A 13,150-nucleotide genomic window follows, 5' to 3' on the forward strand; every position below is an offset into this window, starting at 1 on the left:
GCATTGCATTATGGGAAATTAAGTCTAGTGTTTTTGCAGTACCAAACCAGTAATCTCTGCGCCTGCTTTTCTTTTATGATCAAACATCGCATGTTTATTCTGCTGAGTCATCGTACCAAAAGCATCTCTGCACTTAATGGGCTGTTTTATGACGTTAAGACTTCCTGTCCAGCTGTCAGAGTTAGAAATGTCAAAGAATTGGTGTCCAAAAACTGCTCTGAAACCAGAATAAAGTAAAGATTGTAGTCCTGAACTCTTTTCAGCCCAATTTAACAGACCTGTCTCTTGAACTCTAAAGGTTGAAAGACTATCCACCAAAGTACTTTTTCATAAGAAAATTTTTTGGGAAACTTCATCTCAAAATGTAAAGGTAACACATTTCAGTGTTTTGATAATGTATAAGCCCTTATTTATCTAATGCCTTTATTTAAAACCTGTTTTAAATTCTGGAATGAAAAGCACAAATAAGCAGCGTGAGACGTTGAAGTTGACAGACACTTTAATTGAGACACGAGTGACCCTTAAACCATGTGAGCATTGACACGAACTCCTCATCTCTACTTTTTAAACGAATTACAAAAGAAAAGAAACAAAATGAGTATTGCAGTGAAGCCGTGTTGAAAGTAAAGATACAATATTTACACTGAAAACAAAAACGCTACGTACATTTCTTTTCCTTTTTCCAGGAGGAAAAACAAAACAAAAAAGATGAAATAAATAAGACTAGAAATGTTTCATTTTTTTGTCCACATTCACAGCATGACAAATCATATTCAACTCGTTAATGTCTGAACAGACTGAGATATTAGTAGGTAATTCACTGATTATTGCCAAAAGCCTTAATCTATACATTATAATATTCAATACATACTCTGTATTTTGTTTAAAAAAAGGAGACATTTGGAAACTGCTACTTGGATGATTGTACAGCTTAAATACTTCTCTATATATGTATACTTTTAAACCCTTTTTGTTCATAGCTTTAACTCGTTGGAGACTTTGGAAGCAATGTTTTTGAAAGCGATGGATGATCCGGATATCCGTTTGAACCTGACGCCGTTGAGGGAGAGACGGGGCAGTTTACAAACCTCCATCTCCCACTGGACCAGGTTCTCGGCTCGCCCGTCCCCGTGGACGCAAAGAAGCAGGAAACTCTCTTGCTGTTCGTAGTCGCAGTTGTTGGCATCGAGCACCTTGCGAATCTCCCGCATGATATCGCAGGGCTCCATGGAGCTGGTGGTCCTCATACTCCAAGTGAATCTGAGGGAGCGGGGTTTACCGTCTTTATTTTCCCCTTTTTGATCCCCAGGTACATGGCGACTGTCAACAAAAACACAAAGAGAGCTTTTAGTGCTGCAGATTTCAATGGTTTTAATCACAAGCTGCTTTGACTGTTTCACAATATACATATATTTTGTCTTTGGTAGATTAAATACACATACGTGTGCATCAGTCATAGCAGCTCGCCACATTTAAAAAGGAATAGTTTCAACTTTGAGGGTTTTATTTGTTTTCTTGCTGAGAGTTCGATCAGAATATTGATCCCATCAGGGACACATGATGAAACGATGGGCTCCTGGGCACAGGCATGAGTTTTATGTCTCTTTGTAGTTGTTTTGCATGTTTTTATAGTCATTTCGAGTCTCCTCTTGCAGCTGTTTTCTGTATCTTTCTACATATTTTGGTCCGTTTGTAGTGGTTGAAACGGGGAAACAGAACAGCTAGCATGGCTCTCTTCCAGGCTAACAAACATAGCTCCCAATTTACATGTGTAAAAATGTCATGTTTAGGGTTAAGAGGACTATTTCTGTGCCGTGTTTCTCATCCAACTCTCAGCATGAAAGGGAATTTCCCTGAAAGTCTAAAACTAAACCTTTAAACATGACTGTGCTTGTGGCTGGAGTTAGTTTCCACTCACACAAGTTTAAGCTTCACAAATCATCATTACATTCAAGTCACAAAGCTCAGCCTTCTCTTTTACGGAGTTGTTTTTGTGAAGGTATTTATGTTATTTTAATAGAAAATATCATGTCTGCATTTTGTAAATATCGAACTCTCAAGTTCACACAAATCAACTATGAGAAGAGCTCAAGTCAAACGAGACAATACGAGCAGAAAACAGACAAACTCACAGTCCAAGTTGATGGAAAAGGTCCCGTTTGGTTTCCATATATTTAAGAGGTTTAATGTAACGAGACCAACAATCTAAACTTGTGTTTGTAATACTGAGTCTTTGAGGATTAAGTCTTTCTAAATATCCGTATTCATTTTCCAGAAAAGCTCTGACTGTAAATGTAACGTAAACATCCATGCTGTTTTATTAAGGGCAGTTATTTGTGTGAGGGAGGCGTTAGGAGCATTCCTCAGGTTGACAACAACACAAACATGCTAACAGAGCAGCACTCCGGCTCAGCGCCATGCAAACACAACACAACACGCTGGTTTTCAGACATCCCAGAAGAAACAAAGCAGAGAGGGCTTCCCACGAGGAGGAGCAGACGAGACGAACGTTTAAAGGAGCAACGACACATCAGAGGGGAGGGGGAGGAGGGGGGGGGGGGGGGGTACAGGTAACCTCACCTTGAGCCCTCAAGTCTCCCGTTTCTCTCAAACTCGGTTGAGACTCTGAGGAGCATGAGAAGATCAGACGAGGAAGAAAAAAAAAGAAGAAGAAAAAAGATGTGGATTGTGCACAAGAAATAGTTTCAATATCAATAAAAAAAGAGAACATGTGACGAGTGAGTAAGACGGAGAGACACCGATGTGAAACAAACGAGAGCCACCACCGGAAAACACAACATGGAAGATGTTCAACTTCCAGTGAAGAATCATGAGAATGAATAAAATAATAAAAACAGTGATGAATGTTCTCAAACTGAAACCAACAGTTTACAGAAGACCGAAAGAAAAAACTTGTAAACACAGAAATCATCTCGTGAACTGCTGTTTGGACCCGAAACAGCAGAACGACGACATCGACCACAGCAGACAGGTGAGACAGAGCGCTGACGGTGCAGTTTATTAAATATTAAATCTCTAGAGAGATCCTTTTATTCTCTTCTGTTGGAGGTTTTTAAGTAGGAATGATTTAAAGTCCATCTAATGCATTAAAGTCTATTTTCACAGGCTGTCTACTGAGCTTTCATCTGCGTCTGAAGAGCTTAAAACCAGAGCGAGGAGGAGCTCCACCCGCTAAAGGAAGACCATGAGATGCGGTTAACAAAGCTTTGATGTTAAACGTTATAAACTGTTTAAAACCCAATAAAACGCATCATTTACGCATAAATCACGAGTTCTCTGAAAGCCTGGTTTGAAAGTTAACAAGAACAATTCTTAAATAGTCGAGATCTGAAGTTCTTCTTTAAATTGTTTCCTGACCTTATTTTTTCACAGCCACACAAACCTCTAATATGTACATGTACCATCAAGGTTATACTACAACATATACTACAATATATACTGAAATATACCGTTCGAGGATGTACATTCAGCTACAGTCTGTAGATTTAATATGTGTGTGTTAGATCACTGAGGGTAAAAAATCAATTTAAATAACACATTATACTATTAATATTACGTGGAACTTTATTTTATATCTTATATCCCAAACTATACTTCTATGTTACGTCTTAGAATATTATATTTTCTATGATTCTTTTATTGTTATATTAATACAAAACTGTCACTACATTTTTATTCTAGTTTCATGTACCTCATATTATTAATATTATTATTTGCTTCCCTATGAATTAAACGTAGTTATTTTTGTCTTTGTGCTGCTGTTGAATATTTTATTATTTTATTGATAAAGTACTTTGATTTGTATTTTATTTGCATTTCTGTGTTTTTTCTCGTCATAATAATCGAAATAAAATGACAAACTGAGGATTGTATCCATAAGGTTGACAGAATATAATATTCTTCCTGAAGTCAGCAGCACGACTAACTTTAAACGGGTAATAAACTGTAAAGAGTCACAAGGAAAACGTCCGAGTAATATCACAAGAGATTTAAAAAGAGTAAAATAAGCAGAAATGTCCCGGCTGCTCTCACAGGACGGGCTTATTGTTATCAGGCTCCCAGCATGCACTGCAGCCTAGAGGACGGACAGAAAACAAACAGGACGAGGGTGGAGGAGGAAGTGACTCGAAGCTCCCCGACAACAAGAGGACAAGAGGACAGACAGGACGGACAGCAGGTCCTGGGTCAGTCAGAGGGGTGAGGGAGGGTGAGGGGGGAGGGGGGGGAGGGGGTCCCTCCACATAACTCAAGACTCTCTCAAGAGGAGGAGATCGAGGGATCGAAACAGCCCCTTACTCTAGATCTTCATCTTCCTACAACTCTCTATATCGTCTGCTCCTGAATCTGAAAAGAAAAAATTGGGAATCTGAAAAAATGTCCTCAATGGACACGTGACAAGAAAAAAAAAAAAGAGAGAGAGCGAGAGGGAAAGAATATAAAAATGTATATGGACATGAGGAAAAAGGAAAACATGGGAGGAGGCTGATGAGAAGGAAGGAAGGAAGGACAGGCTGAGAGGAGACTGGAGGGCAGAGGACTTACTAAGGCTCTTTCCTCCCTGGGTAGAGGGGACGGCGGGCACTGATTTGGCCGTCTGCCGTTTGGCCGGGTCAATACTGACCCTGAGAGGAGAGGAAGAGCAGCAAGACGTCAGAAGGTTAAAGGAAACAGGAAGGTTAGGAAGACAAAAAACACAAACTGTGAGGAGGGAGGGGGGGGGAGGAGGAGGAGGAGGAGGGACGTGACTGAACCTAAAGACGCCCTGAGGAGAAGGAAGTGACAAGTCGTTGGTTAAAGTCTCAGAATGCGTTGAAACGTACGGAGGGTCGAGAGGGACGAGATGGAGTAAAAGTTATCAGACAAGTCAAAACATATAATTAATGTTTAAAAAATAAATGTTTGAGTTTTATACTTTCCATTCAACTTTCAATCCATTGGTTTGAAAAAGCAATAAATAGAAAACTATTAATAAAAGCTAAAACCTTATTGTTGTTGCTCATTGTGTTTTAAAACTCCTTCATTGTTCTATAAACCCTGAAACTATTATTTAAATCATCGATTCATCTGTTGGCCGTTTTCTCAATTTAATTAAAAAAAAGACAAATATTGTGAAAACTATTTTCTGAAGCAAAAGATTAAACAAGAAAATAATCAACATATAAATCGTTTAAATGGTTTGATTGAACCAGAGTTTAAAAATAAAATGAGCAACAGTAAAATAAATTCAGTTTAATGTATTTATTGCTTTTTAGTACCAACTGATTGATGACTAAACGTAAAGTATAAAGCTCATAAATATAAGTTTATACTCCATTATAATCATTTTATATCTCCGGGTATATTTTCGACTCTTCTAATAATCTTTTACTACATTTCGTCTCCACAGAAAATGAAGACAAACACAAAATAAACAGAAACAAAGTGAGGTGATTAGAGTGACGATGATGAAGGACTCCAGAGCTCTGGATGATGAAGAAGACTGTCCACCAATCGGCCACCAGAGGGCGCTGACGAGCCTCAGGATGGCAACCTGCAAGGGCCAAAACACCTCCTCCACTGCTCCCGATAACAGCGACTGGTTCTGGTGTCTACAGACTTAAACAGCTCGGTTCAGGAATCCTTTTGTCTTCTTGAGTTTCATTTTTGATCAGTTTCACACCCTCATTAGTGACCCGGCAGGAAACCACAAAGAGTTAAAAAAAGAGAGTCCACGATTGTGTTTGGTGACATTTTAAGTTGTGTATTATACAACCGCCCTGATGGAGCGTCTTCTTAAAATGATTCACCAAAGCCCAGAACTCCGGTTCAGGAACACCAAACGTTCCCCAAAAACAAAACAAAGTTGCAAAAGAATCGACCGACTGGTCTTTAAAAAGATCTTTACTTTTAAACACACAACACCACTGGAAGGACCGACACAGAGGCCGCTCTACAGAAGCTCTTCATGGCAGACATTTCCTCCACAAATCTCATCTGATGGACGAGAGAGGAGTCACATCTGAGCCAGAGGAAGTAAAGAATCTGTTTTATGAATAAATGGAGCAGAATAACGTTTAAGGCTCCGACTAAAATGTGAAGTTTCAACAGCAGAGAGAGAGCGAGAGAGACAGAGAGACCGAGAGAGAGAGAGACAGACAAGAGACAGACAGAGACGAGAGATAGACAGAGAGAGAGAGAGAGACAGACACAAAGAGAGAGACACAGAGAGAGAGAGAGACGAGAGAGAGACACAGAGACGAGAGAGAGAGAGAGAGTTCAGTCGATAACAATCAATGTGAGAAAACAAACCACAAGTCAATGGCGGCTGTAAGAAGCGACCCAATACATGCATCAGCAATTGATTAGTGGCAAGCTGCTGCTTTGTTGTTGTTTAAATCGAGTGATTGGTTCAAGGAGTCTGGTCCACTCGACCAATCAGATCAACCACACTGGGTACACTCACACACACACTCTCTCTCTCACACACACACACACACACACACACGGTAACAAAACTCAAAATTATCGCTTTGATTTGTTAAAGTTTTTTGTTGACTTTGATAGAGACGAATACACTTATTCGCTTTATTCCCAAGAGTTAAATCTGAACATTGATGCCACTCTCACGTCTGTTGGGAAAATATGAATCTGGAGTCAGCGGGGCCGTTAGCTTAGCTTAGCATAAACACTGGAAACAGCTAGCATGTCTACCCGGTCCAAAGCCCACCAATGGTGGGTTCAGTTTGTGGCGTTTCTGGTATTCAGCCCATCCTCGTTGATACAATTGGGGTGGATAAAATAATAGAAGCACCTGCAGCCTCCATAATTATCATAACGTTGAATCAACACCGCCCTAAAACAGAACATGAACCTCCATCAGCTTCAGCTCAGTGTACTCGTTACAGCAGGAACAATCTGTTCATGTAAAGACTAAAGAAACAAGATAAAACATGTTAACTTTAAAGTTGTTCGGAGGCTGATTTTGTCCCATTTGGACCGAGCCACGCTATCCGTTTCCACCTGCTTCCAGTCTTTATGCTAAGCTACGCTAACAGACTGCATCTTTTATCTTTACTGTACAGACATGCGAGTGGCATCAATCTTCATATCAAACTCTCTGAAAGGAAATCAAATCAAACACCCCAAACATTCCTTTAGCAATAAAAGCAGTTGACGCTGTAGCGCCACTACATTCATGTGATAATTAACGGTGTGCGTGTTAATGTACCCAGAGACGGCTCACTTCCTGCCAAGCGGTGCGTTAGTTCAGTGCCAGCAGCCTCACACGTGTGGAGAGTTTCAGAGGAAGTGTTTTTATTTTTCTTCAGTGAAATTCAGTTTTTCGTTAATTTTATTTGGGCACAGAGTGGAAAAAAATAATAAAGAAGGCAGCACAAGAGAGTCCTACCTTTTGGTAAACCTGAATGACATGTTTCTACAACAGAATCAGACAAAGACACAGTGAGAATGGTGAAGGAGTGAGGGGGGGGGGGGGGGGGGGTGAGTGAGTGAACAGAAACGTGGTGATTGGAATCATCAACAGTGAAGCAGAAGATTTATTTCATCATCAAATGATTTCAATTTCCTCATTTCAGGTCAGTCGTTGCAGGAGCGATGTCGCTGCCTGGCTGCCACTCCAAGAGCCTTTAAATGCTAAAATATTACATTTATATTGAATATATCATTAATATGATTAGGGCTGCAATCAATTCATATTTGCACGTCTGCTGATTATTTTATCCATTTAATAAATTTGGGATTTAATACGACAGAAAATAAAATAAATGTCTTCTGTTGAAGTACAAGTAAAAGTCCTGCATTCAAATCTAAATCAAGTAAAACTACTCATTGTGCAGAATTATATGTAATACATTACTGGATTAGGATTATTCATGCATTCATGTGTCCATCACTTTAACGATGGATCTTATTTTAAGTCACTTTATATACTGCCGGGTAGTTTAATCTATAATACTATATTTTTAAATATTGAATTAGATATTGACATTTAAGTAACTAAAGCTGTCAGACAATTGTTTCTCTCTGAAGTGTAGTAAGTAGCAGAAAATTGGAAATACTTAAGTACTAAAGTAATGTACTTAGTTAAATGTACTTAGTTACTTTCCTCAGCTGAATAAACCTTCAAATGATTTGTCCATTTAACAATCCAACACCTTAAGATATTCAGTTCATTATAACGTGAGGAAAGCAGCCAAACCTCACATTTGAGAGGCTCGTTTATTTAATTTTGGCTCAAGAGTTTATGTATTTATTTAATAAGAAATATTAGATCTGAAGTGTGTGAAAACCGTTTCCACATTTACAGCAAAGGAAACCAACCGGAGGTGTGATGTCATATCTTAATTGTCCTAAAGTACAGACAAAAAAGATCTCTTCATAACTATAATGGAAGAAAATGATCAGCAGACATGGTTTAAATGGATCACAGGTTATTGAAAGAGGTTCTCAGCTCTGTGTGGTGGGCGTCCAGGCAGCGACAGATACACAGCTTAGAGTAGATCACATGGTACAGGCGTGAGGTCATCATCCTAACTCTACGAGCACTGCACTGACAGGAGATCAAACAGTCTGTCCTTCTACTTCACATGAACGTGACGTGAGGCGTTTCCTCGCCTACCTGCGGGTGAGCTTGGAGGTGAGCTTGGAGAAGAGGTTGCTGGTTCCACGGCTGCGGGTCTGAGAGAGCGGCGTGGCGTCGTGGGAGAGTGTCGGCGAGGCCGGCGGCCCGTTGTAGGTGGCCGTGCGGCGGTCCCTCAACTGGCCGCCGTGGAACGTGCTGCGGCTGGCGGTGCCGCGCGGGAAGCGCAGGCGGTCGGGCGTGGTGGCGTTGGCGATGCTGTTGATCGACGCCACCGGGTTCCTCTGGCCGCCGGGCGACGTCGCCACGCTGCTGAGGTGGAGGAAGACGGGTGGAGACGGTTAAGATCGACAGTTTGAACCTAAGTTTTTCCACTGCAGACGCGTTCTTCACTGGTTTTTGTCTCTTAATTCATTATTGTAAAAGAAAGTGTGATGGAGCGAACTCATAGAAACCAGAGGTTACAGCGAAGGTTAAAAGGTCGCTGATGTACAGTTTGGAACACGAGCATTTCAACTGCAGTGGAAAAACTCACCGGCACCGGTTACATCACATTTTCCTCCTCATCTTTTAAAATGTCCGACAGATTGTTATTCCTACGTGGATTTCTAATGCTGCCATGTGGTTTAAGTGAATGAGTCCTGCAGGTTAGATGTCAACAGGGTAGGAAATTAAATAAAAACCTGAATCATCCAATTGAATGAGCTGGTGGATTCAGACTCTGCTCAGTCGGTTACACTTCCTTTAATGAGTGTGGGAGATAACACGTTCGTCTTTTTGACCAAATACTTTCATGAACTTTAGAGCCAAATCACACACACTCCTACTTGTGCGTCCACATCATGTGAAATATTGTAAAAATAAGGATTATTAGAGCAATGACGCATATTTAATGTGGTAACTACGGTTGCTCGACTCATTTATGAACGGAGGTCACAGAGAAGGTGGAACAGACGACTGAAACCTCCGTAAAGTCTGCAGAGTAGAATACGGTTATTTATTCCAAGAGAACGGAAACTTGCTCTTTTTACACTCGTCAGGAAGTCAAACTACACAGAGCTCTGCCTTTAAATGTCAATAAACGTCACAATTTGTTTGTTCATTGTGAGAATTAAAGTGGACACAAGCTGTCGCAGGTTTCAGATTTTCGTCCGTGACGTTCGGTGCAGCAAACCGCTCCGACAGCCCCGACCAGGCTCCCCTTCATACAGAAGGATTTAGTTTTCTGAGTTGACAAAACGGTTTAACGGGACCGAAACATCTTTAAATAAAGTGTACGGGTCAACGTGGGAGATGTTGTGCATAAATTCACCAGCCGAAGATAATCTCAGAGAAGAAAACACTTTTAAAAGTGAACATAAATGTGACCGTTGATGTTAATTTCCCACCCTGAGCATCAAGCTCCTGACGTGCACCATGAGGAGACGTGATCGAGTCCAAAAAGAGACAATGGGTCTGAGGGGCGGGGGGGGAGGGGGGGGGGGGGGGGGGGGGGGCGGGGGGGTGTTGGACACCGACAAGGTGAGGGGAGATCCAGACGGAGGAGACCAGGGGTCAGAGTTCACAGCAGAGGATGGAGAGGAGAGATCAGGAGCAGAGCTGTGTTATCGTCTCCTCCGGCAGACGGAAAAATATCATCTCACACAGAGTTCAGGAGCTCGTTCATCAAAGTGTGAGGATTCATATTTTTCTCTTCTTGTGCCTCAACTTTTTATTATCAGTGTCTGAAACCAACGCCCACCATGTTCAGGTGACATCACTCGCTTTTGGCGGCTACATCGCTGAAGTTCATCGGCTGCAGTCGGTTTAATGTTTCTTTCTGTATTTGGATTTTCTCCTTTCTAAAATTAGATTCAGACATCTTCTGCAGTCATTTTGGACAGAAGACGTGTCAAAACGAGGATAAACCTTTAAGAGCTACGATGTTTAGCAGGTTAGTTTCGGGGTTTGTAGGGAAGATAACGAGCCATGCATGTAATGAATCCATCGGCTCTGATCACAGTTCATCACAGAAGCTCTGCGCCGTTTGAAGCTAAATCATTCTTCAAACTCTTTTACCTGCTGGTGGACCGATGAGCATCAATTTCAGACACTGAAGACCAAAGAAAAAAAACAGTTTTCTTTCTTCTCCCAGCAGGAAATGGTGTCCATGGTTTAGTTGGGTTAAAGAGTGTGAAGCCGGCTGGATGTGTGGGGTTAGCGAGGGGCCAGACATGAGAGCAGACAGACAGACGGGTGTGGGGTGTTTTCGGAGGCCCTGTCGTCTTACTTGGGCGAGCAGTAGTCCAGAGCGTAGTAGGAGTGGGGCATTGTGGCCCAGCCCGCCTGGTAAACGTACAGAGGGCCCACGTTCTGATACCTCAGCGGCACCGAACCCGACGAGGCACCGAACGCGGCGGCCGCAAAGCCAGAAGAGGGGCTAGTGGCACAAGCCATCTCAGTCATGCTGCTCATGCCACAGTGAGAAAAAAATATATATACCATCCCCGGACCGAAACCACAAACACACAGGCAGACATGAAAAAATAAATAAATGAGTAGAAAAGGGAAATAAAAAGGATGAAACAAAGAGGAAATCTTCTTCTTGGGATTTTCTCTTTCAACAATAAAATGAGAGAATCTGGCCTCAAATGGTAAGAAGACCTGCCGTTAGGTTCACTAGATGTTTGTATCGAGGAGTTTTGCATTCTGGTTGGGAAGAAAAAAAAAGCTCTAAAACAGCATTTAGACCAAAAAAAAGCACAGACTGCTGCAGAAATAAAGAATAACTAAATGAACGAACTGGCTTCCATGACGGGTTCCACAGAAATGCTCAACAATCTCATTAAAAAGAGCTTTTTGTGTCCACTGTACTTTCAGCGCGTCATGTTTTGGGGATGAAGCGTCCTCTCACCTGTTCTCCTTCCCGTTGGGGATGACGGAGAGGCGGTCCGTGTTGTTTCTGTCGCTGCAGACGTACGTGTTCCTCCGGGTCATTCCCGCCGACGCCGTGTTATTCTGGAGAGACAATCACATGTTCATACAAACTGGTTTCTACTGTTCCAATTAATAAAACAATAATAAAATGCTTGTTTTTGTGTTTCAGTTCTGCTCGAAATAATTCAGGTTTTCCTGATAAACAGCAGGACGCCTGAGTCTCGTGAGATGGTGAGCTGTGTCTGAACCGGTGAAGGGACTCACGCTCGGCCCGGTGGTGGCTCCTTTCCTGCGGTCGGGGATGTCGGCCTTGTTGGGGTTGTTGGCGTTGCCCAGCAGGGGGCTGGCGGGCGGAGCCCCGCGGCTCCCCGGGGTGCTGGGTTTACGCAGCTGGACTCCACCTTCCTCCTTGGTGCTGTTCTCCGCTGTGGTGGTCTGACTCCGCTTTGGATGAGACATCCCCGGAGGGAGGTTCTGACCGACTGGGGAGGGAGAGAGAGACAGACGTGTGACTCAAAGATGCTGTTTGTACCTCTGGCTAAAACATTTATAATTTAATTTTTCATCTTAAATGAGACGAACTACAATTGAAAAATTCTGAAACTGACTTGAGAACCAAATCATCAGCACATTAAGGTTTTTTAAATAATGTAGAGTTGTTTAGTTCATAGTTTAATGCCTTTTGTTTGGGTTTTTAATGAGCTAGAAGTTACATTTAAAACCGTGTGTTGTACTTTAAAATCTCGGTGAATAACTGTTGTTAGAGCCGGAGCTTATCGGCTTGTGAGTGTAGCTATTCAAGCTGCAGATCTCACAGAAAGGAACGTTATTGACGAAGCATTATATCACAGTGGACGGCGTCGAGCTGTGCAAATGAGCTAAAAGGTTAAAGTTCCTCCACCATGTGACGGTTTGAATGATCTGCTTTTATCAGCTCCGACGAAGAGCTCCCGACAGAAAACGACAGAAAACGTCCTGCTCACCTTGTTCGCTGTAGCGCCTCTGTTTGTGGTTGGAGGAGACGCTCCTCTGGACTTTGAGGTGGGAGGGCGACTGGCCGTTGAGCTCGCTGTTGGGTCTGGGTTTGGCCAGAGAAAGGTTGCTGCTGGAGGCCGACTCGCTGGGCTCAACCTGGAGGACAGACGGACAGATTTCACTCAGAAAACATACAGTACATGAACAGACAGGTCTATTCTATTGTACTAATAACCAGGTTTGTACCTCGGAGGCCTTCCTGCCCAGCAGCAGGTAGGTGGCTGTGATCTCGTCATACTTCATCTTGGCCAAAGACTCCTGGATCTCCTCCAGGTTGTAGCCCATCCCGACCATCACATCTGCACACAGACAAAACACCAAACAAGACCTCATTTAAATACATCACAGCCGTCATTTTAATGAACAACAATTATTTTTAAAATAAATTATCAAAACGATTCAACTTGCGTTTTGTGCCGTAACTGTTATCCTGCAAGAGGAGGACTTAAACATTCCTGCAATTTCTTCAGCACATATTCTATAAGTTGAATGTTTTCAAAACAACCTACAAATGAAAATGACTCAGCCTGTCTGGGAGGAAAAGCCTCTCAGGCAGCGCTGTGATCGTCACACTGAAAGCCGTGCTAATGCCATTATTCT

General features: G+C 42.2%; 1 protein-coding gene across 21 annotated transcripts in view; it reads right to left on the minus strand.

Moving 5' to 3' along the window:
* Positions 1-481: 481 nt before the first annotated feature.
* mark3a (MAP/microtubule affinity-regulating kinase 3a) overlaps positions 482-13,150 on the minus strand; it is a 36,079-nt gene continuing 23,410 nt past the window's right edge. For 3 of the 21 annotated variants that reach the window (XM_079174583.1, XM_079174570.1, XM_079174582.1), the window contains 8 exons: positions 12,737-12,849; positions 12,499-12,646; positions 11,780-11,997; positions 11,493-11,596; positions 8,639-8,911; positions 7,409-7,435; positions 2,581-2,625; positions 482-1,320 (listed from right to left, as the gene is read on the minus strand). In XM_079174583.1, the coding sequence (XP_079030709.1) occupies positions 975-1,320; positions 2,581-2,625; positions 7,409-7,435; positions 8,639-8,911; positions 11,493-11,596; positions 11,780-11,997; positions 12,499-12,646; positions 12,737-12,849 (1,274 nt within the window). In that variant the 3' untranslated portion in view covers positions 482-974. Of the gene's footprint in view, positions 1,321-2,580; positions 2,626-4,317; positions 4,644-7,408; positions 7,436-8,638; positions 8,912-11,492; positions 11,597-11,779; positions 11,998-12,498; positions 12,647-12,736; positions 12,850-13,150 lie in introns of all 21 variants that reach the window. The other 18 variants (XM_079174584.1, XM_079174579.1, XM_079174571.1 and 15 more) reach the window with 14 other exon arrangements.

This window comes from Pholis gunnellus (genome assembly GCF_910591455.1).
Source record: "Pholis gunnellus genome assembly, chromosome: 15".
In the NCBI taxonomy this organism is placed as follows: Eukaryota; Metazoa; Chordata; class Actinopteri; order Perciformes; family Pholidae; genus Pholis; species Pholis gunnellus.